At 40.6% G+C, this 17,714-nt stretch overlaps 2 protein-coding genes across 18 annotated transcripts in view; one reads left to right on the top strand and one right to left on the bottom strand.

Moving 5' to 3' along the window:
* EZH2 (enhancer of zeste 2 polycomb repressive complex 2 subunit) overlaps positions 1–4,698 on the top strand; it is a 48,131-nt gene extending 43,433 nt beyond the window's left edge. For all 16 annotated transcript variants that reach the window (XM_021382282.1, XM_021382284.1, XM_021382296.1 and 13 more), the window contains 6 exons: positions 902–1,080; positions 1,748–1,843; positions 2,406–2,487; positions 3,245–3,325; positions 3,437–3,521; positions 4,279–4,698. In XM_021382282.1, coding sequence (XP_021237957.1) covers positions 902–1,080; positions 1,748–1,843; positions 2,406–2,487; positions 3,245–3,325; positions 3,437–3,521; positions 4,279–4,339 — 584 coding nt within the window. In that variant the 3' untranslated portion in view covers positions 4,340–4,698. The remainder of the gene's footprint in view (positions 1–901; positions 1,081–1,747; positions 1,844–2,405; positions 2,488–3,244; positions 3,326–3,436; positions 3,522–4,278) is intronic.
* A 3,532-nt stretch (positions 4,699–8,230) lies between these two features.
* The window catches only part of CUL1 (cullin 1), a 53,052-nt gene continuing 43,568 nt past the window's right edge, over positions 8,231–17,714 (bottom strand). Inside the window, exons 18-23 of one of the 2 annotated variants that reach the window (XM_021382299.1) lie at positions 16,587–16,634; positions 16,427–16,509; positions 14,926–15,031; positions 13,615–13,728; positions 8,736–8,784; positions 8,231–8,658 (exon numbers count right to left, since the gene is read on the bottom strand). In XM_021382299.1, the coding sequence (XP_021237974.1) occupies positions 8,651–8,658; positions 8,736–8,784; positions 13,615–13,728; positions 14,926–15,031; positions 16,427–16,509; positions 16,587–16,634 (408 nt within the window). In that variant the 3' untranslated portion in view covers positions 8,231–8,650. Of the gene's footprint in view, positions 8,785–13,614; positions 13,729–14,925; positions 15,032–16,426; positions 16,510–16,586; positions 16,635–17,714 lie in introns of both variants that reach the window. The other variant, XM_021382297.1, reaches the window with a different exon arrangement.

Raw genomic sequence — 17,714 nt, 5'->3', positions numbered from 1 at the left:
GTAAAAGCAGTGTTTTTCCAAGCAGACACAGAATAGCTTTTGCTGCAGAAAGATCTCTAATGAGTTTCTCAGACTTCTGCTTATTAATGGCTGTCATAAGTATGTTTATCCATATGATGATTTATTGTGTAAGACGGTTCTGTCTCAGACCCTTCACCTTTTAATGATTTGAGACTGAGTTCCTGCTTACATCCCACCCCTGCATCTCTCCTAGCTAGACTGCCACTATATGTGTTTTGAGCATAATTCTTTTTTTGCTCCAAATCTAGCTTAGCATTTCTCAGTTCAGAACTACAACCGGCCAGTTGCTTGGAGGTCTTCTACTCCCTCTCTGCTGTGCTGAGCCTAATAACAAGTCCTTGTAAAATGTCAGTGCTTGACAAATTGAATTCTGTGAATCAGTATTTCCTGATGTGAGTCTTTCACATTGGTATTTTTCCAGCCATTCCTGACCACAGCTGGTCCTGCAGCTCAGTCTTTGCAGCAGGCATTGGCAGTGACTCTGCGGGGTCCATGCAGGTCCATTAGGGAAAAACTCCTCTGAAATTGTGGTCAGGCACTTGAACACGCTGCTCAGAGAGGTGGTTGAGTCACCATTCCTGCCAGGTGTCCAAGAAATGTGGAGATGTGCCACTGAGGGACATGGTTTAGTGGGGAAATATTGGGGGTAGGTGGATGATTGGACTGGATTGGATGATCTTAAGAGGTCTCTTCCCACCTTAATGATTCTGTGAATTTATAGTAATTTATAATGTCCTATAAAGAGATCAATGGCTATGCTTGTTTTTAATTACTATTTTTGTTTATTTTTTTAATATTCTGATATGCTGTAATCTATACTGTTTTATTTTTTACTTGGTACTTTTTCATACTTGCCCTTTTTTCATCTATTCTTTTGTAGGCCAAAACAGGTTTCCTGGATGTCGTTGTAAAGCACAATGCAACACTAAGCAGTGTCCATGTTACCTAGCTGTTCGTGAATGTGATCCTGATCTCTGTTTAACTTGTGGAGCAGCTGACCACTGGGACAGCAAAAATGTTTCTTGCAAGAACTGCAGCATTCAGAGAGGATCCAAAAAAGTATGTAGATAGTTACAGAACTATGTGCCTATTGCCTTTAGTCTTTCTGGAAGTGTTTTCATGTTTTCATACCAGAGAATAGAATTTCTAAAAAAAAAATCAAATAAAGCAAAAAAAAAAAAAGTGATGGTGGTGACAACTACAAAACTCTCCAAACAATCAAGAAAAAGCATTTTTAGTGATTTTTCTATAATACTGTGGAAGGATATTTCTTCTTTCTCCTGTTCAGGCTCCACTTGTGATTTGCAGATATGCTGCAATTTTGAAGTGTAACTAGCCTCTGGTTCAGTATAAGAAAACTTCACTCAGACATCGATACTGGCTATTTCATTGCTCAGTTGTTGATTGTAATGCACTTAACTTGTATAAAGTTTACCAAGTGTCTCTGTAAAGCCTGTTCGGCTCTGTTCACTTATTTTAAAAACAAATACATACATTCTTAATTTTACCCTGTAGCATCTTCTGACAAACTAGTCAGTCAAACAGTGAGCTAATCAGCATTATGCTCTCATCAGCAAACCTTTCTAGTCTGAAGTTCTTAATGTCTGTTTGTGCTTGTCAGTTAAAAGAATCCTTGAGTTGAGGTGGGGAGGGAAAGTCAATCCAAGCCAACTGTGTCTAAGTTTGTTTTTTTGTTTGTTTGTTTTTTTCCCTTCACCTCCCACAGCACTTACTATTGGCACCTTCAGATGTGGCAGGCTGGGGAATTTTCATCAAAGATCCTGTACAGAAGAATGAATTCATCTCTGAATACTGTGGTGAGGTAAAGGACACCACTGGTTATGTATGAACTTAATTGGTAAAATTCTATGCTGGACTGGGACAAAGAGATTGCCTCTAACTTCATGTCATTCTCTAGAGAGAGAGAGGTGTCTGGCTAAGTATATAGCTACTGCTGTTAGGGGCTCCAAACCCAGGAGTTAGATGGTTGAAATGTCACCAAAAATTGAGGTTCTTGTGAGAATGAGTACTGGAGTGCCATTTTTATCTCTGGTGTAATTTTCACTAAAATTCAGTAGGCACTTCCATTAAATGATATTCCGTGGTAATAAAAAGAAATTGAGTACTAAATGATTTATGCAGAAAGATGAAAAACAATTCTGTCTTTCTTCCTACTCTGAAAGAACTTAGACATGCTAAAAGCAAGCTATGATTGTTTGATAAACCTAGAATACTTGCTGAAAACAATATTTAAGTTTGGGATTATTTTCAGAGCCAGAAAACTAAACTAAAAAAAAACTTTTTCAGAATGTCTTGTTTCCTGAGCTGTAAGCTGTTACAGTTACAAAAGGGGAGAAGTGGTTTACAAAAACTCTTTCTTTCAGATTATTTCTCAGGATGAGGCAGACAGAAGAGGAAAAGTATATGACAAGTACATGTGCAGCTTTCTATTTAACTTGAATAATGGTATGTATTTACTAGTCACAACCCTTAAAGCATAACTAAAATGTTCACAGTATTCTTCAGCCCTGTTTTTTGCTGTCAGTGGGTAAGCAGTTATTCCTGTTCCGTATCTTTTCACAGCGATTTGCTCATTCCTAGTACTGAGAGCAGAGGGGTTTTATGTAAATGATATTCAAGGAGATATCAGTGAAAGAGCCTATTAGACAAGGCAACTACAAATGAGTTGAGTAGAAATAGTATTCCATGGAGTAAAATTACAAGCATTAGTAAATTAGCCTGAAAAGTGAATCTTGCTAGGTATTATTTAAAATAATTTCACTGTGACTTAAATAGCAGTAAGTTGTGAAGGTCATTTTGTGTGGGGAGAAAAAAGTTGCACAGATGGGCAGCTACTGCTTGCAGAAAAAAATGACTATACTGTGTTGGTTATGGAATACAAGAAGAGACTTGAAAGAAAAAGACTGCCTTCTGTAAATGTTGGCTTAATTTATTTATTGAACTTGCTCTTGTGGAATAAGGGCAGAGAAGCTTCATATGGGAGCTACCGTAGTAGGAGATAAATGGACTGCAGAGGGTGGGGTAGTAGAAGCATTCTGAGTTGCAGAACAATAAAGTTACTGTATAGAGATGTCCCAGCTCTTCAGTGTAGAAAGTTGAGCAGTTATCTTTTCCAGCTGCTAAAATCTAAGCATATTAATCATTAAACAAATAGAAACTGTTTGTGGATGACCTTCCTATCGCTTACGGTTTTTACTCCTAGATTTTGTGGTTGATGCAACACGCAAGGGAAACAAGATTAGATTTGCAAACCATTCAGTAAATCCCAACTGCTATGCAAAAGGTATGTTTTAGATCTAGTTTTCATTTAACAATATATAAAATGTTGTGGGAATATAATTAGAATATACATTTTATCAGTATTTGTTAACATGAGTTTGTTTCTTTTTAACAGTTATGATGGTTAATGGTGATCACAGAATAGGAATATTTGCTAAAAGAGCCATTCAGACCGGTGAAGAACTCTTTTTTGACTACAGGTTGGTAGATGTTTCCTCTTACTTCTTCCTATGACATATTTAATGAGTTAACTGTATTTCTGAGCAGAGCCAAATGAGTTACTGTACCTGCTTTCTTGTAACGTCAGGTCTCAGCACCTGAGAGCAGTGAGAGGCAGTCCTCTGGCTATTGTTTTTAATTAAGCAAAGCATTTGGCCAAGAGCCTCGTGAACTTGGAATAGTGGCTTATATCGATAAAGGAAATGTATCTTAGAAAGGGAGGCAGACTTGCATAATGTTTCTGTGCAGATAGGTGTAAAACTTTCTCCGGTACTTCCCTAAGTAAGTAGTATAGGTTGTCTCTATTATTCAGAAATGGGCAAGGAAAACTCGTTTTATAACAGAGAAGTGCTTACTAAGATAATCGTGCTAGAAGAGAACTTACCTGTCCAGTGAAAACAATACTACATAAGTCAATCTTAAGAAATGCAATTAATTTCCATTAGCTAAACTGAACTTAAGCACTGTGAGGTACAAGATGAAAAGAGTGAAACTTCATGGACTTCTTACCCCTTTTTGGCTCAAGCTCCTCTAATAGCATTTATTTCTTGAATGTTCAGTATTGTTCTGCATTTGCAAATTTACACAGGAAGTAAAGGCTTCAGGGGTAAGGAAACCATGGGAAACCTGAGCATATTCTAGACTGTGCTGTGTTATGTCAGAACAATGAAGCTGAAATGCTCCATGCTCCTGCTCCAGTTATACTGGTTTTCATTTTTGTTCTTATTTTTATTTCAGATATAGCCAAGCTGATGCCCTTAAGTATGTGGGTATAGAAAGAGAAATGGAAATCCCTTGACACCAGCTACCTCTTCTTATAAACATACAGCTGCCTTATCTTCAGGAATTTCTAGTACTGTGGGCAATTTAAAAAAAAAAAAAAAAAAAACTATTTGAAATTCTGTGTTTGCAAAGTACTGTAACAGTAATTTATAGTAATCAATTTAAAAAAAAACTTTTTATTGCCTTCTCACCAGCTGCAGTGTTTTGTACCTATGACCTTTTGCAATAATGTGGTGTGGTGCATTTTTCAATCTTGAATAAATGATACTTGAACTTCTTCATTTTTATGGGAATGGAGTTGAAATTCTGTGTTAGCCAGTTGAGGAAGCAAACTGAAGACTTAATTTCTGAATAAAGGCAGTCCATACTTGCCTACTTCTGTTCAACTGTAATTGTTATTCCTCTATGTCTGCTCTGCCTTATCAGCCCTAATGGGGGGTCAGTCAGTAGCAGATGGATTTAAAAATGGATGGAGTGAGTGTATTCAAAAAAAAAAAAAAAAAGTGGAAGGGAGGTTGGGAGGAAGTGGGTAGTTGTGACGATGTGTGAACACAGCTTCCCAAATAGGTGCTATGATTTTCTCTACTCCCTTCATTCTGTAGAAATAACACAGACATCTAAGACTCCACTTGTGTCATTTGGTAAGGGAACAGACACTGGTGCTCCAGTAAATGCCACCCTGAATGGGGCATCTCTCAAGCTGTAAACAGAATAATAGGACTAATTATGTATATACCTCATCTGCATCAAACCAGTCTGAGACCATTTATCCTTTGTATTGCTTAGCTGTAAGCAACAACTATTTTGCTTTTAGTGGTGCAGATTACTGTCTCATATTACAAAATTTCCATCTAAACTGCTTTAGGGTGCAGCTACTGCACTGATAAAGAGTATGCTTCCTTCTTTTCTGTAGCTCCCCCTTAGATACTGAAAGGCTGCTATCAGGTCACCTTGCAGCCTTCTCCAGGCTGAAGAGCCCCAGCTCTCTCAGCCTCTCCTCATAGGAGAGGTGTTCCACTCCATGGATCATTTCTGTGGCCCTTCTCTGGAAGCACTCCAGCAGGTCTGTCTCTGATGCCTCACCAGTGCAGAGCAGAGCAAGATCACCTCCCTCAACCTCCTGGCCATGATGCTTTTGATGCAGCCTAGGATACAGTTGGCTTTCTGGGCTGTGAGGGCACACTGCTGTCTCATGTCCAGCTTACTATCCACTAGCACCCCCTGGTCTTCTTCAGCTGTGCTATGCTCAATCCTTTCATCCCCCAGCTTGTATTGGTAATGAGGGTTGCCTGAACCCAGGTGAAGATATTCCACCTGGATTTGTGGCTCAAGCCTGTCTCCGTCCCTCTGGTGTGTTGACCACACCCCACAGCTTGGTGTCATCAGCAAACTTGCTGAGGGTGCACTTGACTCCCGTGTCAGTGTCACTGATGAAGGTATTAAAGAGTATTGGCACCAGCACTGGCCCCTGAGGGACACTACTTGTCATCAGTCTCCATCCAGACATAAAGCCATTGACCACCACTGTGGCCTTTATTTGTTGAGGAGTGTGTTAAGTTGTGAGGGTTTTTCTTTCTCTAATCACTTGTAACAAGGGTGACCCAACAAGACAGCTTATCTCCTTCTGCAAAAGTCAAAAGTTTACTTCTCCCTGCTTAGGTAAAGCATGCCAGTTGCCTAGAGCTAAGTTGACAGCAACTGTGATTTAAGAAGAGCTCTGCACAGTACGCTATATAAACCATACAAAGCAATCCTGCTTTAACCAGTGATGGCTTTGAGAGGCAACTTGCAGCACTGTAGTTCTGGCCTTCCACAGGTGATTAGCATTTGGCATGCCCTCTAGCACCATGCTACTCTTACATTCTACTACAAAAAACATCTTAAAAACTTAAAAAGGCATTTCAAAAACTGAACAGCAAAGCATTTCTATTAACCATGCAGGCAGTCTTTGGTGCAATTTAAGTTCTTTCAGTACAAGAATAACAAGCTTGCAAAAGCTCAAGTGCAATAAGGCATTTTCTCAATTTTCCAAATACTTTAGGATCACATCTAATACTCCCCCATTCAAGCTGCAACTTCTTGACGAAATCAAAGATTTCTGTAGGTCAGAGCCTAATTGTAACCATAAAAATTAGCTTCCCTCTGAGAAGCAGTATCAACAAAAAAATCCTAGCTTCCCTTTCCTGCATGCCACACACGCACACAGAAAAAGGTAAGTCACCATGCCTAAAGGGGAAAAAATGGTTTGGCTGCAGAAGCAAAGGTCCTTTCTCCATCAAGGATGAAAAAGATAAGACAGAAGTGGGAGGATGGTAGCTTTTTGCTTGTAACATGTGTAACGTGTAAACTAGTATTTATTTCACATGTATATGTTGAACACTCAACATAAGAGTGGAATGAAACTTGGTCAATCAATATTTATGTATAACAACACTCATTTTATTTTCATCACTAGTAGTATTTATTAAGTGTTAGTCTTTAGGAACACACAGTTTTCTGACCAATGAAATGGGCAGCCTTAACCTTATTCAAGGCAGTAGAAGGTTGTTCAAGGTTGGAAAAGATTTCCAATATCATCCAGTTCAACCGTCCACATACTGCCAATATTGCCCATTAAACCACATCACTAAGTACCACATCTACACATTTCTTGAACAACTCCAGGGACAGTGACTCAAGTGCCTCACTGGGCAGCTGGTTCCAGTGCCTGACTACTCCTTCGGAGAACTAGTCCTATCACTAGTTAGGCAGAAGAGGCCAACCCCAACCTCACCACAACCTCCTTTCAGGGAGTCCTAGAGAGCAATAAGGTCCCTCTTGAGGTGGCTCTCCTGAGCCTCCTCAGGAGAGACTAAGCAATCCTAAAGTCTCTCCTCCAGAGAAACTAAGTAATCCCCCTTCCCTCACCTACTCCCCTTAAGACTTGTGTTTCAGACCCTTCACCAGCTTTGTTGCCTTTCTTTGGACATGCTCCAGTGTCACTATGCCTTTCTTGTAAGGAGGGGCCCAGAACTGAACACAGTACTCAAGGTGTGTCATCATCAGTGCTGAGTACAGCGAGATGAACACCTTCCTAGTCCTGCTAGCTACCCTATTTCTGATAAAAGGGTGCTACTGGCCTTCCTGCCCCCACCCCCCACCCCCACAATGATTTTCCTTCACACAGCCTTCCAGCCACTTTGCCCCAAGCCTGTAGGCATTGTATGGGGGTGTTGTGACTAAAGTGCAGGCCCCAGCACTTGGTTGTATTGAACTTCATCTCCTTGGCCTCAGCTCATCAATCTAGATCCCGCTGTAGGGCTTTCCTATCCAGAAGCAGAGGACCACTTACCCTCAACTTCTTGTTCTTACTGAATGTGTACTCAATTCCCCCATCCCGATCATCAATAAAGATATTAAACAAGACCTAATACTTATCCTGAGGAACACCCACTCATCACCAGGCCCCAGGTGGAATTAACACCATTCACCAAAACTCTTTGTGTCCAGCCCTCCAGACACTTTATCCAGCAGAGTATACCTGTCCAAGCCCTGGGCTGCCAGCCTTTCCAGGAGAATACTGTGGGAGACTGTGGAAAGAGTGATGTGATATATCAAAAAAAATAGCTCAAATTTCACATGACCAAGGATGTCTGCATATATTTCACCTATTTTCTATTCTGCTATCTTTTGTGAAAGGACCACAATTTTCTTATTTTTTCAAAGCACATTTCCTCTTAAGTAGAAATAAGATTTATGTTTGATTACAGATGAAAGTTCATTTCTTCAGAACCAATATGCTTTAAATCACTGGAAAACAAGAGAAAGGAAAAGCAAAACAAATTTCTATAGCTTTCATAACCATTATTATACCTTTTATTTACATTTAGAAAGATAAATCATGAAACTTAATAAAACCAAATGCAACTTGTACAGAAATCTTTTAACTTTTTTTATTATTTATCACACATTAAAAAATGAAACACACTATACAAATGGTTTTTCATAGCAGATTACACATGGGTCCATTCAGACTTGCTCTCAAAGTGCTGCCAACATTTGTAAGTGCTGCCGGTGATGGCAGCTGTTTATCATATAGCCAATGTATTGATTTAAATGCAGTAGCATGCAACCCTTAAAGGAGAAGGGTCTGATTCCTCTCTGTTCTTAAATTAGGTTAAATGGCATTGGTGTCCATATTTACATACTTGAAATGTATCAATCCTGAGCAGTTCTGATGTAAATCTGAGACTGGCTGATGGGGAGTCCTGGTCTCAGTTATTAAAAAGGGAGGTCCAAATGGCAGCAGGGTGGCTGCTATGAAGTTCCGTTGCTTTCATTCTTTCCATCACATACCTATTTGTCGAGTGTCACACAGTCAGAAAATTGCTAATAAAAACATTAAGCCAAGTAACTGTAGGTGTCCTTCTCACCATCGACACGTTCCAAGTACTCCTTCTCAATCAAGATGTCAATGCATTTCTGTGGGGAGAAAAAAAGTAAGTGGAGAGACACTAGCAGAAGCCTTCTGGTTACTACAAGCTTTGAGCAATGTTTTGAAATGCATGCCAAGCAGAGGATGCCAGTTGGCTAAAAGCACAAAGGCAATTCACTCTCCTTTTTCTGACCACATCCAAGAAGAGGACTCCACTAATCCACTATACTGAATTATGCTTACTTGATGCCATTCCATGGTAGTGACTTGGAGATCAGTTGACTATTGTACTCACTGCTGTGCAACATAGTACTAAGACTGTATCTGTTTAACTTTTTATTTGCTGAGAGCTTACTAAAGATTGCTACTGTAGTAACCAGTTGCCTAGAATAACATGTCTGTATGCATCTTTCAGCACTGGTACCTGGTTTTATAATGGCTCTCCACTGCCTGTTCCTTGCTCCACCTGTCCCTCTGGGATGGAAAAAAACATTTCCAGCAACGCTAAACCAACCAATCACGAAACCATAATTAAATGTAATCTCCCCCCCAACGTTTTTATTATACGAGAGAATAGGAAACTAATATATTAACCAGGCCTGCAAGAGGTGGGGCTCACACAACTGTGAGAACAAGGTGGTAAGCACAGAGCAGGGGGCTACCACGTGCTGGCACTGATGCAGAAATACGACAGTTTGAGAAATCACAAAAGAAATCTGCATTTCTGCTTAAAATATTTACTGCTTAATTACAACTTTGAAAATCTGTCTCTACTCATTTCATCTTTTTAGAATCATAAAACATCCCAAGTTGGAAGAGACCCATAAGGATCATCGTGTCCAACTCCCGGCTCCACACAGGACCATCCAAAAATCAGACCATATGTCTGAGAGCATTGTCCAGACACTTCCTAATCTCTAGCAAGCTCAGTGCTGCGACCACTTCCCTCGTGAGGCCGTTCCAGTGCCCAGCCACCTCCTTGGTGAAGAATCTTCTCCTGATGTCCAACCTGAATTTCCCCTGTCACAGCTTCATTCTGTTCCCTCACGTTCTACTGCTGGTCACCAGAGAAGTGATCAGCGCCTCTCCCTCTGCTTCCCCTTTGTGAGGAAGCTCATCATGTCCCACAGGTCTCCCCTCAGTCCCTTCTTATCTAGGCTTAACAAACCAAGGGACTTCAGCCACTCCTCAAACAGCTTCCCCCTCTAGACCCATCACCATCTTTGTAGCCCTCATTTGGGCACTTTCTAATAGTCTTCTGTCCTTTTTGTACTGTGGCACCCAAAGCTGCACGCAGTACCCAAGGTGAGGCTGCACCAGTGTAGTACAGAGCAGGACAAATCACTTCCCTCGACTGGCTACCAATGCTGTGCTTGATACACCCCACTATATGGTTGGCCTTCCTGGCTGCCTGGGCACACTGTTGAACTTGCTGTCAACCAAGACCCCCAAATCCCTCTCAGCAGGGCTGCTCTCCAGCATACATCTCATCCCCCCATCTGTATGAATAGCCAGAGTCACCCCTTCCCAGATGGGGAATCCACTACTTGCTCTTACTAAGCCTCATGCAGTAGGTGGCTACCCAGCTATCTAATTTTCTCTGCAAGGTCTCTCCACCACTGACAGAGGCAACAGCTTTTTCCAATTCAGTAACATCAGCAAACTTGCTCAAAACACCTTCTTGTCCTACATCCAAGTAATTTATGAAAACATTTAAGAGAACTGGCCCTAAAATGGACCATGGGGAACTCTGCTAGTGACTGTTTGTTACTGATGTAACCCCCTTTGGGCCCAGCCCATCAACCAGTTGCTCACACATCACACTGTTTTTGTCTAGCTGTATGCTGGACATTTTGTACAGAAGGATACCATTGAGAAACAGTATTGAAAACATTACTGAAATCTGAAGAGATAACATCAACTGGCTTCTCTTTGTCAACCAGATGACTGAACTTGTCATAAAAGGAAATTAAGTTAGTTAAATAGGACCTTTCCCTCATGAACTCATGTTGACTGCGACAAATGACGACATTGTTCTTCAGGTGTTTTTTGTAATTCCCAGCATAATTTTCTCCATAATTTTACTAGTCACTGAAGTGAGACTGACAGGGCTATAATTACCAGGATCTTCTTTCTTGCCCTTCTTGAAAACTGAAACAATGTTTGCCACCTTCCAGTCAACTGGGACCTCCCCAGATTCTTAAGACTGCTGGAAAGTAATTGAGACAGGTCTCACGATGATACCAGCCAGCACTCTGAGTACCCTGGGATGAATCCCATCAGGTCCAATAGACTTATATGCAACAATGCAGAGCAGAAAACCTCACACAAGTTCAGAGTTTGCTGGAAGTTGATTGTTCCCACAGTCACAGACTTCCAGCCCAACTGGAGCACCCGGGGTGCCAGAGCTCATCATTAGTGTTGGAGACAGAGGCAAAGAAGGCATTAAACTATGCTGTGACTATGCTCTGTTTGTAAGGTGACCATTCTCATCAAAATAACTAACCAATGTTCTTTATGGTCCTCCCCTTTTGCTGCTAACATATTTAGTTAGTATTGGCCAGCCTCAACTTGTAACTGAGCTTTGGCCATGTGAATTTTCTCTCTACAAAGGCAAGCAGCATCCCTGTAATATTCCTGTGTTACTTGACCTTGCTTCTAGTGACCATACACTTTCTTTTCCTGCCTAAGCTCTAGAAGAACCACCCTGTTCAGACAAGATGAAATTGAAAAGCACTAATGAACCCCAGTGCCTTCAAAAGTAGTTTCCCAGGGGACTTTACTATTTACCTGAGCTGCCTGAAATCTGCTCTCCCCATACCCAGGGGTTGAAGTTTTGGTGGCACTTTTCCTCCAGTCACCAAGGATTTAAAATTCAATCACTTCATGGTACTATGACAAAAATACCCACAAAGCACCACTTGACCCATGAGATCTTCTCTATTCACGAGCAACAGATCAAGGAGGGCACCCTTATTTGTCAGCTCCTGTACCAGGTAACTGTTTTCAAGATGTTTTAGGAATCTCCTGGACCTGTTTGTATTAGCTGTGTGGTGTTCTCAGTTAATGTCTGAGAAGCTGAAGTCCCCCATAAGGACAAGGGCAGTTAATCTAGAGGTCTCTCTTAGTTCTGTAAAGAATAATTAATTAGTGTTGTCGTAATGGCTGAGTGGTCTACAGTAGACTACCACAATGACATCTCCTTTATTTGCTTGTCCTTCAATCATGACCCAGAGGCTCTCAACCACGTCATTCCCAACTGACAGTTCTGTACAGTCCAGCCCCCTCATTACGCACAGCACCACCTCATCACCTCACTCACCCTGCCTGTCTTTTCTGAAGAGCCTTTAACTGTCCAGAGAATATCAGTCACAGTACTCTTCCCACCAGATTTCATTTATGCCAATGATGTTGTAGCTCTGGGACACAGCCAAGACTTCCAGCCCTTCCTGCTTGTTCGTCATGCTGCATGCCATTAGTGTAGATGCATTTCACATGTGCCTCATTGTACCCAGCACCTCATGAAGCAGAGTAAAGGATCTCATTACCATACAGTCCCTCTGAGTGGCAGTGGCATGCCATTCCATATTTTATCACCAGCAGGCTTGGTTTCATCCCTTTCCCACTTCAAATCTATCAGCCCTCTAACTCCTACACAAAAATCCCTTTCTCCCCTCTGAGAAAGGTGCATCCCATCAGGCACTAGCAGGCCCAGTGTTGTGCAGACCTTTTCATGATCAAGAAAAGAAAAATTTCACTGGTGGCACCAGCTTAAGAGCCACATATTGACATTCTGGGTCTGCCTGTTCCTTTCAATATTTATCTCTTCTACTGGAAGGACAGAGAAAAAAACACCTGTGCACCCAATCCTTAACCAATTGTCCCAAAGCCCTTAAGTCCCTTTTGATCACTGTTAGATTTGTCTTAGCTACTTCATCATAGCCAATGTGAAAAACCAATAATGGCTAATCAGAGGGCTGTACCAGCTGAGTGACTTTTCTAGTGATGATTCTTACCCAGGCCCAAGGAAAGCAGCAGACTTCTCTATGGGTTGAGACCAGGCAGCATATTAGGCCTTCTGCTCCACTCAGAAGGGAATCCTTTGTAACAACAGCCCCACCTTTTTTTTTTTTGATGGAGACTGTCATGATATCAAGGGGTAGGTTGATTTGCCTTAGGTGAGCTCTCCAACTCAGATGCATCTTCATTCACATAGTCATTTGCTTGTCCCTAATGTGTAAGGGCATCTGGGAAAGTGAGGTAGGCAGGGAAGGGAGTTCATCTGCTCCCCTAAGCAGTAACCTGCTTCCACTCCCCCATCTCTTAGATCTCCTCCTTTTCTTCTCGTGTGGGGAGGGTAGAGGAACCGTTATTTCTTGTATTGTTGAGTGGCTGATGAGTCCGTTTCAGGGGGGAGTACAATTCCACCATATCTCCTTTTCTGACTTCCTGATGCTCCTCAGCCTGCCCACATCCTCCCAAAGCTCTTCCAACAGGCTAAGCATCTCTTTAACCTGGATGCTTCTTCCACAGGTGTATCCACTGCTACCAACAGCCACTGGCTGAATACTTGAGCACACACTGTGCCCAAGACCTGGATGGCCACATGTTCCCTTGTGAGCTCTGAGTGGCCACATGAGACACAGAAGACACAGCTTTCTTCTGGATGGATGCCATGGTAGAGCTCCTCACAAACAGGTTACAGCCACTGCTGGAAAAAAACAGTGACAGCACCCACCCGCATGAACTACCATGCAAACTGCCATGCCATGCCTTGAAGATGTTTCTTTAGTTTCCCTTTTAAATTCAGAAGCATATATTTTTTAAATCCTCCTCACCACCAGGAACACAGGTTTAGAGCAATGATTCCCACATACCTTAATTACTGGAACTCGTGGCTTGAATCTTGAGGACAGCTGTGTTAGCACTTCTCCAAGAAGTTGCTGGTGTTTTAGAACCTTCCTCATTTTCATGATTCTTACAATAGCAGCCTGCACAGCAAAGTAAAAAAAAAAAAAAAAGATGCTTAGGAGCTTGTCCTGCATAAAGACATTTTATTTATTCAGTGAATCATGTCTGCTAGCACAATAGCATCATAACAAACAATTTCAGCAGGAAGTGGGGACAAGCTTACCTACTGTAGGGAAAGGCGATGGCAGATAACCAGTTCTAAATTACCCAAAAGGATGATGGTCACAATCCAGTTAAAGAAAGATAGATTTGTCTACACATCCTAAGGATTGGGGCTCATCAAATACTCTAAAAAGAGGGATCTCCAGGAAGAGATCCTTCCCTTGTGGGAAGCCAGCCCTTAAATTAGGCTTGGGGGGGGGGGGGTGGAACCTGAATTGCTTTCACCTGTGCTCCCAGGGCTGGCTGTGTCCCTTCACCAGGGGCTCAATCATTGGTTCAGGCCATGAACCAATCACACCTACAGAGTACCAGCTGCTCATATTGATTTTTTAGAACACAGATTTTACATAGAATACAGTCCTCAAGTATTTCTGACATAGGACTTTTGAGAACTACTTCACTTAATATCAGTAAGAACAATGGTTCCACCACCACCAAAAAAAAACTTGTATAACAGGAAATCTTACCTATGTATTTTACCTCATTACGACATTCTTTTAGTAGTACATTTATAATCTCAGGCAGGTGGTTCATACCCCACCTAAGCCTGTCAAGTGTTTAAGGGGCAGCTGGACAACAGCCACATTGATGTGCTTTAACTTTTGGTTACCTCTGAAGAGGAAAAGCAGCTGGGACTAGGTCTTCGAACGTCCCTTCCAACTGAACTACTCTATTCTATCTGCTTTATCTGCCTCCTCTACTACTTAAGTACTTCTAAATGAAGTGATAGAAAAATACCTTCAAGTTCATTCAACCCAGGTATTTCCAGTTTTCATTCAGAACAGAAGTCTGGTGAGTGTATGCATCCACAGAACCCAAATACCCACTAACATGTTGTTAAAACAATGTGGAGAACAGTATCATATTCTGTCTGTTTACATTTTCTATTACAGACTGAAAGGAACTTTAAAAGTGTTGTAATATATATTTTTAGCTCCAGCCTACTGCATTGGAATGCTACACTGCTTTTAGTACTCTGCAGTATGCTTCATTAAAGGATTATAAAGTTGAAATTCTGTGTGCATTGCGCAGCAGAATCCTGCAATGTAAGTCACCTGAATCAGTAGTTTCCTATCTTCCTCTATATTTTTGTGTGTAGTTTCTTGCTCCTGCTTCTGTTCAGTTTTCATTGGCACATTGATGTTTACCCTTAGCTTTTTGCTGCAAAGAAAACCAGAAGTTAATCAAATATATTAGCCTATTTTCAAAAGAAAAAACAAAACCCTCACCAAAATAACTTACATCACACTACCAGAATTTTACAAGGAAAGTAGACTTTGGCGCACCCAAAAGTTTTAGACAATATTACTCAAGTTAAAATAAATAGAAAAACAAATAAACAAAAACCTCAAACAATCTTTTTGGTTGTTGTTCATGTGTTTCATGACTTACTGAATGCACTGCACTCATCTGTTAGGTCAAATCAGAGCTGCACAGTTATACTGATTTGAATGATTTCTACTTTTAGTAAGAAGCTTCTAATCGGTGAACATGAAAAAGAAAGTAGAAATAAAATCACAATTTTAATTTATATTTGCATTGTGACAGTAGAGAAAATCATTTACTGCGTCATGGATAAAATCATTTATTCTATAAAACTGAATTTTGCTTTTCACACACTGAAAGAGTGCTCACAGCTGTGCCATTACCATATGCACCACATACCATCCTACATTACAAGTGGGGAATGAGCCACAGCACCAAGGCACTCAGGAGTGTGGTCAGCCAGCCACACTTGGAAGCACTGCAGTGGTGAGAAGATCCATTACTTATTTAGCATTATCTTATGAGTCAAAGCCGGAGAGCCTCCAGTCCATACAATGCAGCAACACTTGAGTGCCTCCATTATTATATTGGTGTAACTGACCAATGTGTATGCTCAAACCTTCAGTTATTGGGCAAAAGGGTAAAGCAGATGAAGGATGTACAAGGACAGGTTTTGAAGTGTCTCTTTCACTTGAGATTTCATCTTTGGGAAGAACTGAATTCCTCAATGAATGCACGTCTATGCTCTGGTTAGTACGGTAAAAAGTCACCAGAGTGGTGAGAGCAAGTTAAAATACACAAACATTGAAAACAACACCGGTTGAAGTAGGTAAGAAAAACTACTGAGAATCATGTTTAAGTTATCACAGCACTTGACACTCTGAAGTTCTAAAATGAGCCTGCTGATGTTCTCAAGTTATCTCTACTGAATGAATATTAAGTATTTGGCCTTTGATGATCACAAAATGTGAAGTATTTTGCTGACTGCAAGTCATGCACCTTGTAAATTATGCAAAAAAATATACAAGATTCAAGGAACAAAATGGAGATGTGAAAACACTGAAGTCTGACAGCCCTTATGACAAAATCAAAGTCAGATAGCTGAAATCTTCCCCATTTTCTTACTAGCCAACTGTTTCCTCTGAAGCTATATGGGGATCTATATTTGAATTGGCACTTGAATTCAGGAGTTTTCATTCCAGGTCTATCAAACTTTACTAAAATTTCAAAAGCAAACAAGATACTACACATACTATACAACAACAGTACGTAGCTGAAGTTTTTCCTTACTTTTTATAACCAAGATACAGCTTTATTAAAGTATCCGGCTTTAGCTCCACCTCATCAACATTTGCATTTTCATCTTCCAAAACCTGGAAGAAAATAAACATTAATCAGTACATTTTTGCCGACTGTTAAGCAGATCATAAAAAAAGCAAGAGGTACTTACAAGTAATTTTGATTTCAACAGTATCTGTAGAACTTGTGCCAAGATATCCTACAAAATTACAGAAAACATCAGCACCACCAGCCAGTTATCTCCTTTCTTTTGAATAAATTAAAATCCTTTATTAAGAATACACATTTACACTAAGAACTACTGAGTGCAGAACACCATAAAATGAGCCTGGAAAGCAATAAAAATGTAGTTCACAGAAAATAAAATGTAGTGAGCCTTCTTGGGTGTTAGGACATACTACCCTGCAGCTACCATTAAATTCTTTATAAAGACTAATTCCAAACAACAGATCTTCCCAGTTGCTCTATAGATCTGCTTGCAAATCACTCTTAAGTTTCAGAAATCATTTTTCTCCAAATCATTTAAGTGTAAGTACCATGACAAGCTTAAGCCTCTGTAAGCACCTTCTGTTTTCTGAATAGTATATTTTTCTTGTCTTCAGTACAATAGGGTGCTGGTCCTGGTTACTGTCACTAGTCAGTCACCCAGATGGCTACACTAGTCAATGTTCTCTGCAAGCCTGTAGAGCTGCCATTTTAGCACAGTCCAAGTCCTTCGGGTTTCATGTTGCTAGGTTTAATCTGTATGGAGTTTTATTCTGGTCCAACCACAATGTGCACTTATTCTATATATAGATATAAAATACATGTTTGCATCTATGTACAGAAATCTGCAAAAAAGCACCTATAATAAATGGCAACCCTGTGGAAGACTTCTGTATTTGCTATAAACCATCAACAGCAGTAACTTACTAGATTTGCATTTCTAAAATCAAAAAGTAAAAATCCACCTGACTAGGGATTGCCAGGCTTTCCAGAAGTCCCGGCAGACTTGATTCAGAACTACTAGGAAAAGACACAAATGCCAAATAAACCTTGAGCCACAAAAGCTACTTGGGAAGAAGAAGAGGTGAAGCTTTTCTACAGGAGACAGTGAGCTTATGACATACAGATTTTGATATGAGCATGTACATAACCCTTGAAATGTAGAGAATAGAAATGCTAAACACAATCATTTAGGAAAAATGCTGTTCCTCCTATAGTGCCATCTTATAATATTAAATATGCAGTGAAATATCAGAGGTCAGCATGAAGCTACACAATTCATTCTAGTGACAAT

Source organism: Numida meleagris, unplaced genomic scaffold, assembly GCF_002078875.1.
Source record: "Numida meleagris isolate 19003 breed g44 Domestic line unplaced genomic scaffold, NumMel1.0 unplaced_Scaffold202, whole genome shotgun sequence".
Lineage (NCBI taxonomy): Eukaryota > Metazoa > Chordata > Aves > Galliformes > Numididae > Numida > Numida meleagris.
Note: the sequence above shows the minus strand (reverse complement) of the source record. Positions and strands in the feature narration are given on the sequence as shown.